General features: G+C 43.4%; 1 protein-coding gene across 1 annotated transcript; it reads right to left on the bottom strand.

Annotated features, from left to right (window-relative positions):
- Positions 1 to 4522: 4522 nt before the first annotated feature.
- Positions 4523 to 6533, bottom strand: LOC125933382 (olfactory receptor 9I1-like). Its single transcript, XM_049646395.1, has one exon. The coding sequence runs from the start codon at positions 5723 to 5725 to the stop codon at positions 4604 to 4606; it is 1122 nt and encodes a 373-aa protein (XP_049502352.1). The 5' UTR covers positions 5726 to 6533; the 3' UTR covers positions 4523 to 4603.
- Between the last annotated feature and the right edge of the window lie 17720 nt (positions 6534 to 24253).

Here is a 24253-nt window from a genome sequence, read left to right as displayed (position 1 = left end):
TTTCTCTCTCTCACTCCCCCAAATAAATAAACATTAAAAAATATTAAAAAAAAAAAAAAAAGAATCGCATGCTCTACTGAGCCAGCCAGGCACCCCTAAGCTATCAATTAACAGTAACAGACAACTAATATATCCTCATAGGGAGATGCTCTTGATTGCAAACATAGTTTCAATACTCTGCTTATGTTTTAAGGTTCTTATTTTCTCTCGAATGTTTAGCCTTTGATTTCTTAGTGTCTTTCCACCGTTTTTTTTATTTTTCATGATTTTCAGAGGGGAGGTTGGTCAGAAAAACCCTAGTCCACCATATTGCCAGAAATGGAAACCCTATTCATTTCTATCTTCTTCGTGTTTTTCCTCAGGCATTTACTGAGCATCTACTGTGGGTCAGAAGGTGTGCTAAAAATAGCAGACAGTCTTTGAGTCCATGGGGGTGGTGATAAAAAAAAAAACATTCTACTGGGGGTAGGGATAAAAACAAGCAGATATCAAGTACTGTGAAGTGTCTTGAAGAATGAAATAGCAGAGTAGGGGGATGGGAAATGATAAGCAGTAGGGAAGCTATCATTTTAGATAAGGTGGCCAGAAAAGGTTTCTCCCAAATGAAGCGCCACTTCAACAGAGACCCAAATAAAGAATAAGTCCTGCAGATTTATAATGGGGGAAGAATGATTTGTACAGTTTCTCCTTTGTAGGTCTGCAGAAGATGCTGGGAAGGAGAAATGAGTCTCTCCTGACCTCATTCCTTTTATTCAGAGAAGTTGAATGCAGAGAACTTGGACGCACTGCTTGGCTGGTAGATCTGAGAATCCGTGTCACTCTCATTCTCTCAAGCATCAATGGAGCTGCCTTGTCTGGGACAAGCCTTATGGCCGATGCTGACCTAAATGCTCTGGTCACATCTTAGTTGTCACAGAGAATAGGGTCTCTTCCGCCCAGCTCAGTGTAGATTCTGAACGAATCTTCATGGAATGAACTTTACATGGAATCTCTCCCAGCTTTCCTTTGGTGGCTTAGCCAAGACCCTGCAGGTGGATAGACATTTGTGAAAAGTAAGGCACTCTCTTTGTTAAAGTGGTCTCTTATTTTATTTCATCTTGTGGAGACCTCTCCATTGGTCTTTGAATGGTTCTTCACATGACTCCCAGTTCCGAAGCAGGAAAACCATTTTTTTTTTCTGGCTCCTGGAGAAAGAGCCTAATGAGTAAAGCTACTTTCCCTTACGTGATTCAGTACCAAAAAAGGGATAGTTGTGGATAAAATGGCATCCACAGGTGATATAAGATCATAGATAAGAATGGAGTTTCTGGAGCCAGATATCCTGAGCTCAAATCATGGCCTTCTGTGTCTTACGTGGCTTCTGTGACCTAGGGAAACTTGTTTTAACTTCTCTGTGTCGTCGTTTACTCATCTCTATGTGGAGATAGCAATTGCGTCTATATCATAGGGTTGCTAAGGCATCACAGGGTTGTTAAATACATATAAAAGTTCTTAGAATAGTTCTGGCAAGTAATAGGTGCTCTGTAAGACTTAGGTATCATTTTTATTATTTTGCTGTTAGGACCCAGGGAGGGCAATGAGTTGTTAGGTCCTTCAGATTGTAACAAAGACCCACTCAGATGATCTAATAGAAAGTGAGTCCATGGCTAAGACTCTCTTATGCTTCAAAAGGAGACAGGGATTTCTTGGGGACCTATGGAGAGCCCTAGAACTCAGCCTGGATCATAATTACATAATTCAAGGCCTGAAAGATCTAATGCAGCACTAGGGACCAGATTTATTGCTGCCTCCTTAGCATCTGACATTCGTGCATTTTCTCTTTGGTCTGCCCATTAACGTGACTCAGCCATTTTTGTCATCTCTGATTATAATTTCTGAGTCTTGTTTCTCAAATAACTTAGCTTTTCTCATATTTTTCGGTTTGGATCCTCAAGAGGGAGATAACTTTATTGGTCCTGCTTAATAATCATTGTATAACGGTAGGACACCTCATGGCTCTCTGTTTTGTTCATGAATTGATGAAATGTGGGTCAGGGGCTTATTCTAGTCTGATCCGATCACCCAAAGGGCAAGACCAAGTGCCAGAACAGTGGTTACCCAAGCAAAGGGCTCTGGGCGGGAAAGTTTCTCCTATAAAGGGAGTACGATAGAAGTATCCAGGGTACTGAGACCCAGTCCTTTCTTTATTTGAAGGGTGGAGATAAAATCAGTGTCCATGAGTGTGGATCTGCTGTAATATGCTGAAGAACTCCTCCCCGTTCCAGTTCTAGAAGTATGGAATCCTTTGAACCTGATGACTAAGCTTGAGCTAGTCCTCAAGGGGGAATTCGTTGTTGGATCCCTGTGTGCCTTAAGGGAAGCAAGAAAATTATTGCGGCTGCATTGGAAAGCCCAGAATGGAACATTTCAAGGTTCCTCCTTAGTCTGTTATTTCTGATTCTCTTTGAATAACTGCTTCATTTTTGTGTCTTTCTTGACTTCTCTACCTTGGGCAATCTGGTCACCTATTCTGCATCTGTTTTACATGTTCAACTTCAAAATGCCCAGGAATTATTTTTATTTATTTATTTATTTTTTAATCAAACCTACGCTGGGTCAGGTGCTTATTTCTGAACCAATCAACTCTAGGCAGGGCAATGGGCCATTTTAATACGGAATTTAAATTTAATATGGTCCATTTAATATGGTTGTTCCCATACAGAGTGCCACAGAGGACCAACTTCTCATAAAATCAAAGTTCAGCAGAGGGGTTTACTGACTGACTGGGTGTTTATCTCTTCAACGAAAAGACATCTTTTGGTTATCCTTGACCATGTGGGGTGCAGATAAATCCACCCCACCCCAGCTAAACACCAAAGTTCATTTTATTTCTTGGGTGAAAAGATTGAATTGTTCATCTTCCTCAGTTCACTATCTTTCACTACTACTTGTTTGTGATCTGTTTCATTTTTGTTAACAGCCATGGGATTGTGGCAAGGTCCGGGGTGAAAGTGAGGGAAAGGGAAGGGAAGGAAAGAGAACAGTATATACTGAGCAATGGATTTATGCTAGGAGATTTCTTATTCATCACCTCACTTATTTATTTAGTTTAAGATTTTACCTTTTTTTTTAAATTTAAGTTTATTTATTTGTTTTTAGGAAGCTCTATACCCAACGTGGGGCTCAAGCTTACAACCCCAAGATCAAGAGTTGCATGCTCTTCTGACTGAACCAGCCAGGCGCCCCTTACCTCATTTAATTTTTACAATATGCTCTTGAATTAGGAGTTGTTACATTTGTTTTAGACCTGAGGAAAATTAAGATCTGAGAAATGAAGCCCTTTATGGTACATTTCACAGTGAATTAGTGGGAGAATCGGGATTCAGATACAAGCCTGAGTCTGAAAGCTGTGCCTTGTCTCCTGCTGTATATGCTGAACAAAGAGACTTTAAGCAAAGGTCCAAAGGGACTATGAGAAAGCGTTCTCTTAACTGCAAAATAGGAATCTTCTATTCAGCCCTGTCTTTCTTATTTGCTTTACGGAGTTTCCATGAGGCTCAAATGAGACCATGCATGTGCCATAAAAATCCGTTCAAAAGTAATTATTGAGAGCTCATTTGGTCCGGACTCTGGGTTTGGGGTGAGTTCCCTAAGGAGCAAAGCAGAATTTGCCCTGAAGGGTTTTTGTGGTCTCTTTAACTAAATAGAGGATTTAGTTATTCCCCCTCTTACTAAACCTTCTGCCAGCGAAGATAATGTGTGGTTTAATGTTTTCCTTATACCTGTCTTTGTTCTCTAACATTGCTGTTCCTGGAAATGGGAGGCTTGCTACAAGGCAGGCAATGGGAATAGAGAGGAGAAGCAATGCGTCGTGTCCCGCAGAAACCAGCGAGTTGGCCTTTGAGGAGCCAAAGGTAAGGTGGCTTTAGTTCATCTTGGAGATGTCAGAGTAACCTTACACAGCAGGAACAGCAAAGCCAGTGGGATGTGATCAGGTGGAAAGGCAGCTTGCAAATTCCATTGTTGTGGCATGAGCAAGAAGGAAAGTGACCAGAGACTAGAATGGTGAGGAGAAAGGCCTGTTTCTCAAACACTCCCTTCCCTTGGCCACTTAGAGACTCAGATTTGTCTTATATAGCACTCCCTGCTTGCTGAGGTGATCAGTCACTCATCTATTAAAAGAAGACAAAAGACTATTTAGCATTGATCGCTAGAATCCCCAGATAGAATCTTTGACATAGAAAAAGGCTGTATTAATGGGAGGAAAAAAATGAGAAGGAAAGGATGGGAAAGCCAAGGACAGCTGCAAAGACTTGGGGTGAGATGAGATAAACTCAAGGCCCCCTGGACCCCTGACATTCTGTAAGTGAAGATATCAGGCAGTATTATAAGACTGTTGTATGCTAAGGAATGGGCTGGAGGTGTAAGATGGGGAGAAGAAGAAAGTACCATGGGGTTGCTGGAAATGAATTTTACCATATTTGCAGTTTTTCTTGTGTGCCTGCTGACACCCATCTACCTTCTCTCTATTTGTGGGGCTAAGTTGCATAGAGTGCTGGTGCCTGTTAGGATACATTGATATGGGAAGAAAATGGACCAGGAGGTAAGGTCCTATCACTCATATCTACACACTCAGGGATACCTGGAGTCTACCAGTGACCTTTCTGAAGGCTGCTTTCACATCCTTGTTTCTTAGGCTGTAGATCAGAGGGTTTAGCATGGGAATGACCACAGTGTAGAAGACAGACACGACCTTGTCTTCCTCCAGGGACTTGCCCGAGCCACTCCGCTGATACATGAAGATGAGGGTCCCAAAGAAAAGGGCCACAGCGGTGAGGTGGGAGGCACATGTGCAGAAAGTCTTGGCTTTGCCACCTCGAGACTTCACCTTCAGAATGGCCTTGATGATGAGCAGGTAGGATATCAGAATGACCAAAGCATTGGCTAAGATCACAAAGTTGCCGAAGAAGACAATGACAATCTCAGTGTTTGTTGTGTCATTGCAGGCGAGCTTCAGCAGGGGCGGGAGGTCACAGAAGAAGAAGTTGATCTGATTGTGGTCACAGAAGGAGAGGGTGAAGGTGCATGTGGTACGCACAATGGACCCTAACATCCCACAGACATAGGCTTCCACCACCAAACTCCAGCAAATTCTAGGATTCATGGCTACAGTGTAGAGCAGTGGGTTGCTAACAGCAGCATAGCGGTCATAGGCCATCACTGCCAGCAGGAAACACTCTGTGCCTGCACAGAAGGTGAAGAAAAAGAACTGGGTAGCACACTGGCCATAGGAGATGACCATCTTACCTGTGGCCAGTGTGGCCAGGATCTGAGGAGTGATGACCGAGGCGTAGCAGGCATCCAGCAGGGCGAGGTGGCTCAGGAAGAAGTACATGGGCATGTGGAGTTGGACATCCACTTGGATCAGAATGATCATCCCCACATTCCCCAGAAGGGTGACGATATAGAAAATGAGAAACGTCAGGAAGAGGGGGATCTCCAACATGTGGTAGTCAGTAAAGCCCATGAGAATGAACTCTGTTACCATAGTAAGATTATTCGCGTCCATGGATTCAATATAGACAATTGATCTGAGGGTGAGAATGAACAACAACAACAACAACAACAACATCCCAGAATTGAAGGACAGATTCTTTCTATGGTAGAAGTTAGCTTTATATTTCTGGGCCAACTTATAGAGCTTGTTTTTGGGAAATCCTGTACGTGGCCGAGTCTCCGTGGGCATCTATGTTTCTTCCACGTTTTTTGGAGCTGAGCCCTGAGCTGGTGTTTCTGATTCAAATTAATTTGGGTTTGTATTTGGAAATTCCTGTGAAGACAAGAGACACAGAGATTCAGATTTGGAAAGAACCTGGTCAGCAAGTGTCCTAATCCCCATGGGATGCTGAAGTGTCCTGTACTACGTACCTTCTGCTTGGTCATCTAGCTACTGTATGAACCTCCATCTGTGGACAGTTCTACCCGTTAATGCTCATTTTGGATCTGTTTCCTCTCTCTCTTCGTCTTCAACATATTGGTTTTAGTTTTCCCCCTTCCAGACACGCACAGCAAATTTAATTCCTTCTTCTCATAAAAGAATTTCAGAAGTTGGAGGACGACGAATCTGCTCTTCATGTTGAGTATTCCCTCATGTTACCCACCGATGTGCTTTCTTTTCTTGTGACGTAATTATTCAGCATGTATTCAAAAACTACTTAGTCAGATGGTATTAAAAGATGCAGTTTAAGAGTACAAACTTGGAACTGGCAGATACGAGTTCTGGAGATCTAATGTACAGCAGAGTGACTATAGTCAACAACATTGTATTGTAGACATTGAATTATAGCCAACAATATTGTGTTACAAACTTCAAAGTTGCTAAGAGACTGGTTCTTACTTGTTCCCACCACAAAAGAACACTTGATCATTATGGGAAGTGACGGAATGTTAGCCAACACTATGATCATATCGCAGCTTATAAATGAATCAAACCACACACTTTACACCTGAAGCTTGCACAATGTTATATGTCAATTATATCTCAGTAATAACAAAAAAAAAATAACAGTCTTTCTCTTTAATCTTTACCATTGAAAAATTTTTTAATGTTTATATTTGAGAGAGAGACAGAGTGTAAGTGGGGGAGGGTCAGAGAGGGAGAGAGAGAGACACAGACTCTGAAGTGGGCTCCAGGCTCTGAGCTGTCAGCACAGAGCCTGACGTGGGGCTTGAACTCATGAACAGTGAGATCAGGCCTGAGCTGAACTCGGATGCTCAACCAACTGAGCCACTCAGGTGCTCCTTTACTATTTTACCTTATGTATTTATTACTTATTTTTTTAAGTTTACTTATTTATTTTTATTTTAAGCAATCTTTACACCCAATGTGGGGCTTGAACTCACAACCCTGAGATCATGAGTCTCATGCTCTTCTGCCTGAGCCAGCCAGGTACCCCTAGTCTTTACCATTTTAATCTTGGGAGCCTCCTCCAGCTTGAATCAGAGGTCATTAGTGAAAGAGAGACACTGGCACATCATATAAAACATGGTCTCCTGAAGCTGTTCCCCACACCTGACTCCAGCAGCTAGGTCTGGAGATGAGTTAGCATCTTTGGAAGGCTTTCTTGTACGGCCAGTTTCAACGTCACCTCTAGGACAGACACTAACTAGCTGAGTAACCTTTAAAATTCACTTTTCCTCCTTGGACTTTACTTTCAATTCTGCAAAATGGCGGGGCTAGGCTATATGATCATTGAAGTTTTTACATCTCTCACAAATCATGATGCGTATGTCTAGGTATATGGGTTAAATGAGGTTTTTGGAAGGATTTTCCTATTATAACCTGCATACTCCTTAGCTACAAACTACTGAGTAAATAAAATACGCAGGCACTATTTCAAGTGATTTGTAGTTACTTACGGGATCTTAAGTCTGAAATTGAGTAATCATACTTGCCAGTTCCAGATAAATCATCATTATTGATCAAGGCAAGGCTCTTTTTCACTTTATTATTTTTCCCTCCTTCTCTCTCCATCCCCAATCCTCCTCCTGCTCCTCACAGGTACGCAATCTAGTGTATGCAAAATATATATCCTCCTACACTTCGTCCTTTCATATTGATTTAAAAATACGTGTATCTTTAAAAAAAACAGTGATTTTGGTGCGGTTTAAATTTTGTATACATGATCTTGTGCTGTAAGTCCTGTTTTGTTTTTTTCCCCATATGCACTATGTTTTTGTGATTTGTCCATGTCATATAGGTAAGCCTAGTTTTTTATTTCTGATTTTGCTATGGTCTCCTTGGTATGCTTACAGCACATTTGCTTAACCATTCTGCTAAAGATGGTGAGGCTTTGTAAAAATCATCTTATTGTATCCTGGAAACAGCCCTTCGAGGGTTGTTGTCTTACTTATTTTTTAATTTTTTTTTTTTTTTTACTAGTAAGGAATTTGAACTTCTGGGAGATGAATTTGTTTAAGGTGACCTAGTTTAATAAGTGGAAGAGCTGGGTTCTGAATGATAGTGGTTTGATAGCAAATTCTGTGCTCTTTGCTATGAATTTGTTTTGCTGCTTTCCCATACTTAACTGCATTTTTATGATTGATGAAACGAAAAGAATCTCTCTGCAGTTCTTTAGATAATCAGATCCTTCCTGCAAAGCTCAGCTAATTTCAACATCTTTCTCAATCTCTAATTCTGAAATCATCATACACCGTTTTCTGTCCATCTTGTGGTGAGGTCCTGGGGTTCCCTTTGATTCGGAGATAAGACTGTTCAATGCACATGACTGGAGAGTAGGTGGCCCAGGTCATTGGGTTACAGCTGCAGCCACTCTGGGTTTGTGCCACATGCGTTAGGGTCCACCTCATACTTCGACTCTAATCCTTTCAGCAGCCCTGACAGTTGGGTACAGCCTTGGCTATTTTATGGATGAGCAAAGCGAGGCTCAGAGATGTTAAGGAGGTTACCCAACTTGCCAGACATCTAGGAAGAAACAGAAGCAACATTTGAATCTGGGACTCTCTACCTCCAAATTCTGTGGTCTTTGCTTCACATCATGCTGTCCCCTTAGGGGAGCAAATTACTTTTTCTACAGACCCAAGTCTCAACTGTTAAAATCATAGCATTTCTGAGATTATTAGGCAAATACTCAACTTACATGGGGAAAGGGGACTAAGTTTGACTTTGGAGTTTTTTGGTGGTTCATGGCTTTTCTTTCTTTTTGGGTAAAGGCAGACTTAGCTGGGCCATATCCCTCCTTTGGTATGTTCTTGAAGAAACTGCTTAACCAATTATAATCCCAATTTGCTCAATGATAAAATAGGAAATAAATAATGGGTTTTTGAAAAGTTAGAATGGGGGCGCCTGGGTGGTTCAGTTGGTTGAGTGTCCAACTTTGGCTCAGGTCATGATCTCATGGCTTGTGAGTTCAAGCCCCACATCAGGCTCTGTGCTGACAGCTCAGAGCCTGGAGGCTGCTTCAGATTCTGTATCTCCCTCTTTCTCTCTGCCCCTCTCCCACTCGTTCTGTCTCTCTCTCAAAAATAAATAAAAACATTAATTTTTTTTTTAAAAGTTAGAATGGATTTTTTCCCTAATGTGGTAGAATTTGCTTTTTTTCTAGAAATGCAATTTCCAGAATACTTCCCAGAAGGAAGAATTTCAGAACCAGCTGGTCACACCCAGTTTTGTGTGATCTTGTTTAAGAAGGGGGTTGGGGCACCAGCAGCTTGGATTGGGCTCAGAGGAGAGGATGGCAACAAACTCCCTGAACCCAGAACAGCTTCCAGGAGGGAAAGCCAAGGTTTACGGCCAACAGACATTTTAGGAAGGCTTAGGGACACTTATGGGTTGACATTATTACTTGTGATACATTTTGATTATAATATGTAACACAGATGAATATGAGATCTCTGGAGGGGATGGGGAGAGAGAGACGATCTTACCCAGGAGGAAGCCTTCAGAAAGGACCTGGGTCTTAAATCTTGTGCTTACTTTCACTTGGAACCTTCTCCTTAACTCTTGTTTCTCCTTCTTGCTGAGGTTGTGTCCACCTGGGACAGTGAAGGAGCTCCACAAAGTTAACTTTCCTCACCTTGTTGGGATTGGTCTAAAGATATTATTGTCAATATTTATGAGTTCTTGCCCTGAGTCAGGAAGCACGCTGAGCACCGTGAGGGGTTTATTTCATTCCAATCTGATGGCATTAGAAGAGAAAATATTTGTTTTTATTTTATAGTAGAGGAAACTGAGGTTTACAGACATTAAATATTTTGCCTGTGGTTTCACAGCTGGAAAAAGAAGATGTTTGTTTATATATATATATATATATATATATTTTTTATGTTTATTTTTGAGAGCGAGAGAGAGAGAAACAGCAGAGAGGGGCAGAGAGATTGGGAGACACAGAATCCGAAGCAGGCTCCAGGCTCCGAGCTGTCAGCACAGAGCTTGACACGGGGCCCCAACTCATGAACTGTGAGATCATGATCTGAGTCGATGCTTAACTGACTGAGTGACCCAGAGGCCCCAAAGATATTTAGATCTTAACCCTGGTCTCCTCGAGCCCAGAATTGGGGTGCTCTTCCTAATCTTGGTATCCATTTATTGAGCAACTTCTCTGTGCTGATCAGGATGTTAAACATCCTGTATACATTATCTCATATAATCCTCACAATGACCCATAAAACAGGCAATATTTTGTCCTGGAGGAAATTAAATGTGAAGAGGTAAGTAACTTGTCCAAGGTCACTCAACTAGTCAGTGAAAAAGCCCAGATTTTTTTTTTTTTTTAAATAATCTCTATACAACATGGGCCTCTAACTCACAACCCCAGATCAAGAGTCTCATGCTATACCAAATTTGCCAGCTAGGCCCTCCCTAAAAGCCCAGATTCTAACCCAGGTCTATCTTATTCCAAAGCCAAAGCTCTAGTATGTAAGATGAATCCCTCCTCCAGAGTAATCACAGGGAAGTGTAGTGATTTACAGTGAAGTCATGGGTCTAAGCTCTGCAGTCTAGTCCCCCATCCCTGCCCCATGAAACTGTTTACATATATTTTTTAAGTTTTTATTTAAATTCCAGTTAGTTAACATACAGTATAATATGATTTTCAGGTGTATAATGTAGTCATTCCATACTTCCAGACAAAATACGCGGTGTTCCTCACAAGTGCATTCCTTAACCTCTCTGACCTATTTCACCCATCCCTCCACCCTCCTCCCCTCTGGTAACCATCAGTCTGTACTCCATAGTTAAGAGTTTATTTCTTGGTTTGCCTCTCTTTTTTCTTCCCTATGATAAATAAGATGTGGTGTATATATATATATATATATATATATATATATTTTTTTTTTTTTTTTTTTTTTTAAGGAGAGAGAGAGACAGAACACAAGTGGGGGAGGGACAGAGAGAGACAGAGACACAGAATCCAAAGCAGGCTCCGGGCTCCCAGCTGCCAGCACAGAGCCCGATGCAGGGCTTGAACTCACAAACCGAAAGATCATGACCTGAGCCGAAGTTGGACACTTAACCGACTGAGCCACCCAGGCGCCCCATATATATATCTTATTTATACGTATGTGGTCATATACTACACACACACACACACACACACACACACATATATATATATATGCCTATATATATATATGCATATTACTCAGCCGTGAAAAAGAATGAAATCTTGCCATTTTCAATGACGTGGATGGAGCTAGAGAGTATTATGTTAAGTAAAATAAGTCAGTCAGAGAAAGACAAATATGATATGCTTTCACGCTTAGGCGGAATATATTTTCTAAAATTTACCTAGTGAGGGGAGGCTGGGTGGCTCTGTAGGTTAAGTGTCCAGCTCCTTTCTTTTTTTAATGTTTATTTATTTTTGAGAGAGAGGGAGAAAGAGAGAGAGAGAGAGAGAGAGAGAGTGTAAGTGGGGTAGGAGCAGAGAGAGAGGGAGACACAGCTCTGAGCTGTCAGCACAGAACCTGACACAGGGCTCGAACCCACGAGTGGTGAGATCATGACCTGAGCCAAAGTCGGATGCTTAACCGACTAAGTCACCCAGGTGCCCTGGTTAAGTGTCCAACTCTTGATTTCGGCTCAAGTCATGATCTTGTGGTTTGTGAGTTCAAGCTCCACATCGGGCTCTGTGCTGACAGCGCAGAGCCTGCTTGGGATTCTCTCTTTCCTCCCTCTCTCTCTGCCCCCTCCCCTGCTTGTGATCTCTCTCTCTCTCTCTCTCAAAATAAATAAATAAACTTAAAAAAATAAAAAATAAAACTTATTTAGTGATGCACAAACCCAAAGAGATTACAGCTATGGGTTTCTAAAAAAAAAAAAAAATCAAAAAAAAAAAAAGACTCAATCTTACTTGTGTCTTTCACACCAGATCTGAAATCCCAGTCTGGACATGGTCCCATTAGATGGCGGGTTTGGGTGACAGTGGGCGGATTCTTTGACCAGTTTCACCTTCTCTAGCTTGTGTGCACTTTACGTCCAGGCTAGTGTCCTCACAACATCACCAAGGTCACAATTATATCTTAGTTACCTGGTGGGATAATCCAGTTGGATTCATCTGAGGTTTGGAACCAAATCGATCTGGTTCCTTTAAGCATTTTGTAGAGAGCAGCTGGGATTGCTCAAACAGATGAATGTAGCTGGCAGATTCTAGGTTTCTCCTTACCAAGCAAACCAGCGAGATATTTAAAATGCTTTTGGGGGATGGTTTTGTGGGAGGGATGTGCTGTGCACAGAGGCTGTCCCCGAATCACGTGTCGGTAACTGGGACAGCCTCGGGACTCCCAGGAAGAGCCAGCCTTGTGAGGGACAGCCCACTGCGGCAGGGGCTCATTATCTCGTCCTCTCCACACGGCGCAGAGGGTAAAGACAAATCTTGTGGGATTTCATGGCAACTCCTGACTCGTGTTAGTCTCAAAGCTCATTTGCAGTTCCTGTAGGGAACGAAGCTGGTTCCTCTTTGCCACTGCCCCTCGGTGTCCTGCTGTCGCAGTCAGTGGTAGTGCCCGGATTGGAACTCTGAGGAGTCCTGGCCAAGTTCCCTGTATACCGCACCCCTCCCCCCCTCCCCTTAGACCTTATGTTGAGTCCCATCTCAGGGGGTGGAAACTGGCTGTGTGACCTGTTCACAATTTCATTAGGAAGATTGGGTTATTGGTTCAGGAAGGAATGAGGCTAGTGTGGTCCAAACATGCTGCTCTTGAATCTATACCATGAGTGGCTTGTTAGGTCATCTTCCTTAAAGGTCCATTCCAGAGTTTCGGTGGGCAGCTTTCTCTGGCTATTCCAGCTCTCCTCTCTTCCCTGTTCTCTGAAACCCACCCTCCATGTGTTAGAACCACACACCTTTGCCCTTAATTTTGGTCATTCCTTGGTGATTAGTCTTACTGCCCAGTAGGTTCCCGAAGAATCCATCTTGCTTCCCCCAATTAACGTGTGTTCTGCTTCAGTAGAATCACTCCCCTGCCGTATATGCTTTCATCTACTCATTAATGTAGGATCAAAACTCTTGCAGCAGGGTCTCAGAGAGGCCATGTGCCGCATTCACTCTGAAAGAATACGCCAGGGATAAAACTTCTTGGTAATTAGCAAGCATTCAGCCTAGCTGGGGTGGTTCTTGCCATTGTGGATGATGAATGGAACAAGAATCCAGAGAAGGAAGGTGGCCACAGATCAGGACTTCTGGCAGCACAGGGAATGCTATCTTCCAATGCGTTTCCAATTACAGTATTTATTATCATTTCTTGTAATTAAATACCTATTGAAAGAACTATGTGGTAGGAGTATGTGAACTGCATTTCCTGTAGAAGAGAGAGTGACCATGGGGACAAGATAGAGAAAAAGGAGGGGGAATATGCCAGCAATGATAATATTCCATTAAACATCCCCTGGGGATCTTGGGGAGGTGGGTGATTATATAGTATTTATTACCTTCTTCCCTTGGCGACAGGTTGGAAAGATCTGGAGTGCTTTGATGTATTACACAATTATTATTGTTGTTGTTCTTGTTAATATCAAACCTAGGACTTTTGTTTCCGCTTTTGGAAAAAGATACGTCTTAGGTTGGGTTCCTTAAAAAAAAAAAAAGATGAAACGGGTACCAGGGTGGCTCAGTTGGGTAAAGCCTCTGACTTTGACTCAGGTCATGATCTCACAGTTCGTGAGTTCAAGCTCCGCATTGGGCTCCGGGCTGACAGCTCAGAGCCTGGAGCCTGCTTCGGATTCTGTGTCTCCCTTTCTCTCTGCCCCTCCCCTGCTTGTGCTCTGTTTCTCTCTTTCTCACTCTGAAAGATAAATAAACATTAATAAAATTTAAAAAAAAGGTGGGAGACAGGGGTCTGGGGGCCAGTGTTTGTTTCACTGAGGGAGCAATCACAGAAGGAACCTGTAAGGGAATCAAGGAAGCAGAAACTAGCTGAGCAAAGATACAGTTTCAGTTGGAGTCTAGTCTGATCGCAGCTCTGGAGTATGAATTACACCCTGGGCTCAGCTCTGCCTCCAGGCAAGTGATTTGGCCTTCTGCAGCCCATATCAACCCTCACGGACCATGGGATGCCTCACACAATGTTACATTAGTTTGGTGTACAACATAGTGATTCATATAGCCGTATTCCAACACCATTTACTGTATTTCCTATGCCATACAAGTAAACCTTCTTAAGATTCCACATATAAGTAATATCATACAGTATTTGTCTTTCTCTGACTTACCTCACTTAGCACAATACCCTCAATGTCCATCCATGTGGTCGCAAACAGCAGGATTTCCTTTATTCTTATGGCTAAATAATATTCCATGGTGTGTATGCCATAATTCTTTGCCTCCCCATAATCCATATTCCACATAGAATTCAGAGAAACTGTTTAATACCTACATCAGGTTCTAAAATTCCCCTATTAAAGCCCTCCTTTGATTTCTCATTGCACTTCAGAAAAAAAAAAAAAAACCCAATTTCTTACTTTGGTCTGTGAGATCATTATAGGATCTGCCCTCTGTGTACCTCCCCTGGTCATCTCCTACTGTCCTCTGTCTATTCCTTGAGAGGCCATCTTATCCCTGCCTCAGGGCCTTTGCTCCTGCTGTTCCCTCTGTCTGAAATGCTTTTCAAACAAGATGTTCCTGTGTGTTCTTTTCATGCAGGTCCTAGTGTAAATGTCATGTCAGAGACCATTTCTGACTTCAAGAGTCCCCTTTCTCTGCCACTACCCGAGACGGTTCCTATCACATCATCTTACTGTATTTGTTTATAATATTACTTTCTGCTATTTCTCTGTCTATTAGAATGTGAGCTCCATGAAGCCAGGAATTTAATCTCTTTTGTTCACTACTGTATGGCCAGCATCTAGAACAGTTCCTGACATATACTAGCTGCTCAAATATTTGTCAAACTGATGAAAGGAGGAATCGTCAACATTTCTATCATTCAGTTAGAAAAGTCAAACACCTTATTAAACAAAAGGGCAAGGGGCTCCTGGGTGGCTATCAATTAAGTGGCCGGCTCTCGATTTCAGCTCAGGTCATGCCCTCACGGTTTGTGAGATCGAGCCCCACTTTGGACTCTGTGCTGACAGCGTGGAGCCTGCTTGGGATTCTCTCTCTCTTCTCCTCTCTCTCTCTCTCTCAAAATAAATAAATAAACATTAAAAAAAAAAGAAAAGAAAATGGGCAAAGTATATGAGCACGAAATTGGCGAAAGAAGAAATAAGTATCTAAACATATGAAAAATGTTTAACATCACCATAAATTAAAAAATTACAATTTATGTCGCGGTGAGCTATCTTTTGCTTTCATAATCACAAAATGTTTAAAAGAAGATCATCACACCTGTATTAGTGAGGTGCTGGGAAACAGTTTCCCTCATACACTGTGGAGTGCTGGGGTGCACCTTACAGTCAGTTTCATTGATTTGTATAAAGACCCTTACCAATGAAAATGCCTTTCTCTCCGTAATTCTGCTTTTAGGAAGTTACCCTACAGAAATCATCATTACTATCTACAAAGGTCTGTGGTCATGTTACTGTTATTTTATAATAAAAAAAAATTGAAAATATCAAAGGGACCAAAAGCATTTAGGTGTATAGGATATTTTGGATGTGGGAAGCCAGGGTTCAAATGCAAGCATCTCGCAATTCTCTCTTTTGTTGGAAGGGTTCCACGGGGTGCGGTTGAGAAGGGCCACTGGTCTACATGGCAAGCCAAGGAATTTCCCCAACTCAGACCCCCACAGAGTCAGTCTCAGGGATGTAAAATGTCCTCGACTGGCCCGGGTTGGGGTGGACCTGTCTGGAACTTGCCCTAAGGGAATAATGGGTCTTCCTGGTGGGCAGGGCAGCTTCACTGGTGGTGGGTGTTGGCATTGGACATACAAAGTAACAGAAGAAGGGAGGGCATAGCCATCCAGCTGTGTTGGTGGAGGAGGGTGGGAGGTGGGAGTGAGTTGAGAGGTAGCACTTTGGGGCAGAAGCCAATTCACTGTGGTGCTGCCTCATGTCCTGTGACCAGGCTGGGTGTGCAAAATGATGGCTCAGCACTAGGGCATCTCTGTGGAATGGGTGGGGATTCTAGAAAATATTGAGGTGGGGGGAGTATGAATCAAATGTACCTCATATGACCACCAGGGTAGAAAATGCTCAGGATATCATGCCAAGTGGACAGCAGTGTTGGGGACATAAATTTTCTCCATGAGAGGATAAGAAATACCATATATCTTTAAAAAAATATATATGCACAGAAAATTTTATTTATATTGAAATTCCAAAATAACAAACTAACAACGATAAGAGTTCAGCAAGGTTACCGAGTGAGAGGACCTGCCTAAATGATTATCAATAGCCTTCTCTACATGAGCCGTGATCAATAAAACAACGCAAGGGGAGCCTACGAGAGGGAACTGAGGAAGGAATGGAATGAATGGAAGGGAGATGTCATGTCTCGAGGATGGAATGGGCTTAGCATTGGAGGTACATGTGTAGAGCCTGTGTAGAGCGACAAGAAATACCACAGTCTTTATTAAGGTTTCTAAATTGCATCAATGTGTTTCACTTCCTTTTCTGTCAAGGTTAAGGCTATTAAAATGTTCTATAAAATATATAATATATGTCCATTCCCCATGGGGTGTCTCCTCTACCCAAGGGTTTTGAGGACTTTTGCATTCAAGAAAATTTGGGGATGTCTTTTGCCTTCAAGGTTATCATGACTACCTTTGAGATCGTTCAAGTGCATATGTTTACATCAGACAAGGGCAATATCACCACCTTTGTGGCAAATTTGGGCGTTAGCTCTTCTCTTGCTGTGGTTGCCTAAACTTTTTGGGTATCGACACTCAGGGAATGGGATTCAATGGCCCCAACACCATGAGCTGCCCAACGACAGACCTCACGACTTTCCACAGTGTTGTTGTGGACCACAGGTCCCTCCCACCTGAGTGACTTCATAACAGTTACATTTTCTCTGGTTAACTCACCTCGATGAACAGTATAGAAATAATGTGCCAGCCAAAATCCTGATTCTTAAAAATACATATAAATTTCCATAGAAAAAATTCTGGAAGGATATTAATAATACCACACCCTGTTCTGTGTGTTTTATATGTATCACCCGGAACCTGGATGTCCATCCCCGGGGGTGGGTTTAGAGAAGTGACATAACCCACTTAAATTCCCAACCCAGAGGAGGATTTGAATCCACACAGTCTATACCAGAACTTATGTGCTAAATAAATACACTCTAGTATTTCCCCCTCTAACTGTTAACAATCCCTATTGGAGTGGTATGATAATAGGGATTCCATTTCTTCACTTTATACTCTTTTCACATTGCCCGAATTTTCTGTCCTAGATAGTGGTACATCAGGGAGTTCAGAATGGTGGTTAGGAGCAAGGTGCGTGGAGCCAGCCTCCCCTGGTTCTGATCCCAGCTTGCCGCTTACTACCTGTGTGACCACGGGTGGTTACTTCACCTCTGCCTCCTCACCGGTAGAGTAGAACGATAATGGCGTCTACCTCAGTGGGTTGTTGTGGGGAGTAGATGAGTTACCCTAGGTAAAGCTAGAGTGGCGTGCTGGGCATGGCTCCAAATCCTCCTTGTATAGATTATTAATGTTAAGGCAATGAGTCTGCAGGCTGCTGGGCCATCACATAATCCCTTATCTCATTTGAGCTCCCACAATGATACTGGTCCGAAAGGGTCATTCTAAGGACAACTCCTCAGAGAACAGAATGTAGCCGCATCTCCCCTCCAGCCCCCACATGAGATTACATTGTGGTTGGGGGCTCCAGAGAGGACAAAGTTTGAATGGGGAAGAATTGAGAAAGCTCACTTTGCAGGGGCCCTTCGCTGAAGGCTTCTCACCTCTGGGGATCAGAGAAGCCTCATCAGCAGCGTAGGGCCTGATTAGAGAACCCCCATGAGTGACACACCCCCCTGCCCTGGTCTAATTCCCTTCCTGGAATGCCCAGAATGGGGCAGAGAGGCAGGCACTTATTAATAGGTGTAACTGTGGATGCTGGGGCTTGAGAGCTGTAGGTGTGGGAGATGTTTATTCCTCTGGTCCCCGAAAGCCCCACTTAGACACCACATTCTGTTCCCGCCCAGCCCAGTCTTCTGGATCGGTCCTGCTGGAGGTGAGTGTGGCAATGGCAGAGGGGAGAAAATGAACCGCAGTTCAGATTCCAAGTATACTTGACAACTTGAATCTTAGTTTTCTCTCATATAAAATGTGTTTATCTCTTTTGTCTTTAGAGAGTAGGGCCAAAGCTGGTACTTGTTGGGGAGCCCAATGTGCTGGGTTCGCTTCCCCCTTGCAGTGATATAAGACCCTTGGCCTTTGGGGCCACAGTCCCCTCATCTATAACACGGGGTGGATGATGCCTTTTGTATCTGCTTTAAGTGTTTGTTTTCGGAATGAGAAAGGACAGGGTAGGTGGGACCACGTGGAAAACTAAGGTAGCTATTTAAATTTTTGTTTTAATGTTCACTCATTTCTGAGAGAGAGAGAGAGAGAGAGACAGAGTGTGAGCAGGGGAGGGGCAGAGAGAAAGAGAGAGAGAGAGAGAGAGAGAGTGAGAGGGAGACACAGAATCTGAAGCAGGCTTCAGGCTCTGAGCTGTCATCACAGAGCCTGACGCAGGACTCTAACCCATGAACCGTGAGATCATGACCTGAGCCGAAGTGGGTCACTTAACTGACTAAGCCACCCACGCGCCCCAAGGTGGCCATTTAAATATAAAGGTTTCTATTAAGAAAAGGGGAAGAGCAAACACCTACCTTGTTGAATCTCTAAGAAACTTGTAACTCTGGCAGGTATTTGGAATGCCATGGTACTGGCATTACAGAAAGAGCTGGAAGCTATAAGTAGGCTCTAAAATAGATCGGTCTCCTTTGTGGGGGAGTAATTTCCCCATCACTGTGATCTGTCGGGAAGGGTCACCGTTAGCTCAAAGATCAGTCATCAGCGATGCTCCAGAGAGGCTTTCTGTTGTGGGTGGGAGCTAAATCCAGGTTTCTGCAGCTGGAGTCCATGCAGCTACTTTCTGAGGGTCCTGGGCTGAGCTTCCTTAAGGCAAGAGAACTGAGATCACTCATTTAGGACTTTGGGAGAGGGTCTAAGGAGGTTAGGGGGGTGGAAGAGCCCCATCCAGAGCTAAAGAGACCTTATGCTCATGCTCATGCTTTGCAGGGCTGGCTCTGTCTAGTTGTCCCTATCATCAAAACCTCCTCCAAGTGCTGACGCATAGGGACACATGTACCCCAATGTTTATAGCAGCACTTTCAACAATGGCCAAATTATGGAAAGAGCCTAAAGGTCCATCAACTGATGAATGGATAAAGAAGATGTGGGACGTATATACAATGGAATACTACTTGGCAATGAGAAAGAATGAAATCTGGCCATTTGTAGCAACGTGGATGGAACTGGAAGGTATTATGCTAAGTGAAATGAGTCAGGCAGAGAAAGACAGATACCATACGTTTTCACTCATATGTGGATCTTCAGAAACTTAACAGAAGACCATGGGGGAGGGGAAGGGGGAAAAAAAGTTACAGAGAGGGAGGGAGGCAAACCTCAAGAGACTCTTAAGGACTGAGAACAAACTAAGGGTAGATGGGGGTGGGGGATAGGGAAAGTGGGTGGTGGGCAGGGAGGAAGGCACCAGTTGGGATGAGCACTGGGTGTTGTATGGAAACCAATTTGACGATAAATGATATTTAAAAAAACCCATATGAAGGGAATAAAAAATTGTAGAAGTAAACAAAACAAAACAAAACAAAAAACCTCCTCTAGACCCCACTCAATTCCCTGTAAAGGAAGGCTGTCCATCTGATGTCATGACTCTCCCAGAAGTGGGGAACTTGAGTAGTTCTGGGCACCTGGGAGTTTGCTTCTAGGCAAGACACATGTCCTCTCGGGGCCTCTCTGTCCTCCTCTCTGCTTACCCCGTCTGAAGGCAGCAGGACAAAACCATGACCTTTCAGTTCTAAGATGCTTCCGTACTCTCAGTCCAGGAGGCACATGGGTCAGAGCAGGCATTGGTGAAGGCGAAGTACAAGAGATTTTGAGGTCAGTATTTGGATAGACTTGATATGGCATTCTAGATGTTTCTTTGTCAGCTCACAATGTGAGGGAGAACCTCAAGATTTCCACTTTTCAGGTCTTTCTCCCCACATCTGCCATCTGAATCACCACGACTACCATGATGAAGGACTCGGTGGTGTGATGGGAAGGGTTCTGGGTCCCAGTTCTGGCTTTTCTTTCTAGCTAGGTGACTTCCGGACAAGTCAGTTGACCTCTCTGAGTCTCACTTTCCTCCTCTGAACATGGGTTGTGTGAGGATCAGATGACATCATGGGTGCACAATGTCTAAAACGAGGGGTCATGAAAGTCTTTGGGGAGGGGGGATCCACACCTTCCAGAGTATGCAACAGAATCGGTCTTTGCTGAACACACAATCTGCCGTCTCATTTCACCCTACAACCCTCCTGTGACTTAGGTCGTCTCATATCCGTCTTCTAGATGAAAGAGCTGAGGCCCAGAGAACTTAGGCGCCTGGCTGGGGCTCGACTCCGCCGTGCCGGGACCTCGAAGCATCTTCGCTCCATGGCAACATGCTGGTTCTGCCTTCCTGCTGTTCTCAGTGAGGCTTGCTGGAGAATCGTTTCCTATGTCTTTCTGGGTTTCAATCCAACTGGAAAATGACCAACTAAAGTTTTTTTTTTTTTTTTTTTTTTTTTTCCCAAACAAGTTCCCGAGGACTCTATTTTCACCTCTAGGTTGAGCCGCTCCGTTACCTGAACACAGACAGAGTGTGGGTGGAAGGAACCTCTGTGTTTTTCACCATTTAAACATTCCGAAGACCCAAGTCCACGCTGACACTTTGAGTAGCAGTCAAAGTACCTTGGACCTCATTCCTTTATTCCTTTTTCCCCTTCAGGTCATCCATCGCAAGCAGATGATACCGGTTCTATTATAGTGGCAGAGGGAGGATACCCGTCGTCTATGTCTGTGTAGTTCTATATATTCATCCCTACATCCTCAGTGTCCACAATAGTGCCTGGCACAGAGTATAAAGGCAGATCCTTTAAAAATCCTTGTTGCATACTTCCAGCTGAGAGCAATGGCTATCGAACTTGAGGCACCAACACCGCCTTTGTATGTCACCATTTTTAAATAACTTTAAACCTGCCTGGGAAGATCTAAGCGCATTAGTTGTGCTGAGCTATATAAATACTCCTCGGGTCCACGGCGGTGTCTTTTCCACAGCATGTGATATTATGAAGTGGGTGTCTGGGCACTTAAAACAATCCCGTCCAAGGGCAAACTTTTTACTTTTAAAATCATCTACCAATACATCTTCTTGTTTGATTCATAGTGGCCTCTTGGTTCTTAGGCCAGTGTTTCTCTGCTCTAAAATGATACGCTGAAGTCTGTGGGGCTTTCTCTCTTCTGAAACCCCTGTTAGTTTTCTGAGGCTCATGGAGGGTTTGGGGGAGCATTGATCATCTCAAAGAGCAAGTGATCTTTTTTTTTTTCTTTCTATAATTTATTTATTTTTTTATAGTTTACATCCAAGCTAGCTAGCACATGGTGCAACAATGATTTCAGAAGTAGATTCCTTAAGCCTCCACCCACCCAGCCCATCCCCCCTCCCCCAACCTCTCCAGCAACCCTCTGTTTGTTCTCTATACTTAAGAGTCTCTTATATTTTGTCCTCTTCCTTGCTTTCATATTCTTTTTGAAGAGCAGGCAGTCTTGAGGACTTTCTCCTTTAGCTTTGGAATGTGTGAGAGCTACACGTCTTAGGTGTGTTTACCATGAGCTGTGGGTCTTGAGCAGATGTGACTGATGTGGAGGAAAGATAACCTGGACTTCCAGAGGTCCACCAAGAGAGGCCTGTCTGGGAGCAGAGTATTTCTGTGTCGGATCAGTGATTAGATAACAGACCGCCGAGAGTGTGAAATACCAACGTTGCTGAATACCGTGGGGTGTGGTGGGTTCCTGATGGCATTAAGGATTTATTTTCTTCCTGTGCATCCTTGAAAGCCAGCAATCTCAACTATTTTACGGCTTCAAAAACAAGAAACTGCTGCTTCAGTGATCTGTTCACATTTCCCCAGCAACTTAGTTTATCTAGATCGCCTGGGACCAAATATTTCCCTCTGAGGCCACACTGAGGCCCCCTGTAGGTCTTCTCCCTGCCTGGAGATTTCGTGGAGCTGCTATTTGCTTTCCCTAAAGTTAATCATTAGGAATCCAACCGGCTCTTCTATCTAGAATTATTAATCATTTTGAATTGGTTCAGGAATTTAGACAATGTATCCCAAGGCAAGGTGGACTTGTGCTTGGAGAGATCAGGCTTTCTGAATAGCAGACACTCAGCATCTTTGGTTTTCTTTGAAATTGTCCTCTGCCCTTTGCCACGTGGGCCTACTTGATAGAAGAATCACATTCGGGTGTGTTTTGAGTTCAGGGACCCTCCATGCTGCTCATTGTCTCAAAACGGAGGGCCCGGTCATCTTGGATCTGGATTTATGAAGATTTCAGGAGCTGGCTACAGTAGCACAGACCTGGGGATCTTCCTGAGCTTTCCATTTCCTCCCTTGAGCATCTGCTTTTTTTTCATCATCCATAGATCAGTCTCATTAAGTTGAACCACTGTTTGTGCACTGTCTTTCCAGAACCCATTTGGCAAAGTCTTCTGGCGCTCTTGCTGGTCCAATGATGATAGGGCTACTTATTCTGATTGTGCTGGCATCTGGCAAACAGGCAATTTTGTTTCGTGTTTATTTATTCATCAATACTTCTTTCCGAAAGAGACTTGCAGTGGCTTATAAAAATGCTTGGCAGGCAGTCAGATACAATAAATTAAAAATGAGGGATGAGACTTGGGCAAAGTGCACGTCGGTAGATTATAATGAGGAGCCAGGAGCAAGGTTGGTTCACACGACTTTTGTCTTACCACTTTACGCTGTGTTAGAGGTGATGCTTCCTTGGTGCCCGCACACTCCTCATTAGAGTTTGATTCCGCTGGTGGCCCTGTGTGTCCTTCTGCCCTCTCATCCCCGCAGACAAGATGTAGCCAATAAAGGTGATACCACAGAAAGGGGGACATGTGCAGTGTCACTGACTCGGGATTGAAACAATTTTCCAAAATCTTCATCTAACTTATGTTACTTTTCCTCCTGGCCCAGGCGTAGTAGGTAATTTAGGTAAGCTGCTAAAAAACTCTGGGCATAGAAATGGTGTCCCTTACATGATAACTCATTATGCCCATACGCATGAGCAAATAGTGGTTGGGGACACGCCTGGGAGACAGACAGATGTGGTTCAAATCTCGGTGTAGTGGTTCAGCTCAACCACATTAGGCCTCCCTCTGTTTTCCGGTCCATCAGTTGGGACAATGATGACATGTCCTGGGGTGGGGCATTGTGGGAAGTAAATGAGGCGGTTTATGTAAAGCACCTGAAACAGTATTCAGCACACAGTGGGGGCTTTCTGCCATTCGTCATATTATTATCAGTGTGTGCTCTTTCCATCTCTCACTGGACTTTTTAAATTTTTATTTTTATTTTTTATTTTTTAAAATTTGCACGCAAATGAGTTAGCATACAGTGCAACAATGATTTCAGGAGTAGATTCCTTGATGCCCCTTTACCCATTTAGCCCATCCTCCCGTCCCACACCCCCTCCAGAAATCCTCAGTTTGTTCTCCATATTTATGAGTCTCTTCTGTTTTGTCCCCCTCCCTGTTTTTATATTCTTTTTGCTTCCCTTCCCTTATGTTCATCTGTTTTGTCTCTTCAAGTCCTCATATGATTGAAGCATATGATATTTGTTTTTCTCTGACTGACTAATTTTGCTCAGCGTATTGCCCTCTAGTTCCATCCACGTAGTTGCAAATGGCAAGATTTCATTCTTCTTGATTGCTGAGTAATACTCCATTGTATAGATATCCCACATCTTCTTTATCCATTCATCCATCGATGGACATGTGGGCTCTTTCCATCCTTTGGCTATTGTGGATAGTGCTGTTATAAACATGGGGGTGCATGTGTCCCTTCGAAACAGCACCCCTGTATCCCATGGATAAATGCCTAGTAGTGCTATTGCTGGGTCATAGGGTAGTTCTATTTTTAGTTTTTTGAGGAACCTGCATACTGTTTTCCAGAGTGGCTGCACCAGCTTGCATTCCCATCTCACTGGACTTTTAAGAGAAGTGAGACCATCACGTTCCAGAGGAGGACACAGCACTGAGATCCAG

This window comes from Panthera uncia, chromosome D1 (assembly GCF_023721935.1).
Source record: "Panthera uncia isolate 11264 chromosome D1, Puncia_PCG_1.0, whole genome shotgun sequence".
NCBI classification, from domain to species: domain Eukaryota; kingdom Metazoa; phylum Chordata; class Mammalia; order Carnivora; family Felidae; genus Panthera; species Panthera uncia.
The sequence above is the reverse complement of the archived record's forward strand: the minus strand, read 5'-3'. Positions and strand labels throughout refer to the sequence as shown.

Bases quoted from the DNA above. Each gene is read 5' to 3' on its own strand.
- LOC125933382 (XM_049646395.1), bottom strand. From the start codon at position 5,725: ATGCCCACGGAGACTCGGCCACGTACAGGATTTCCCAAAAACAAGCTC.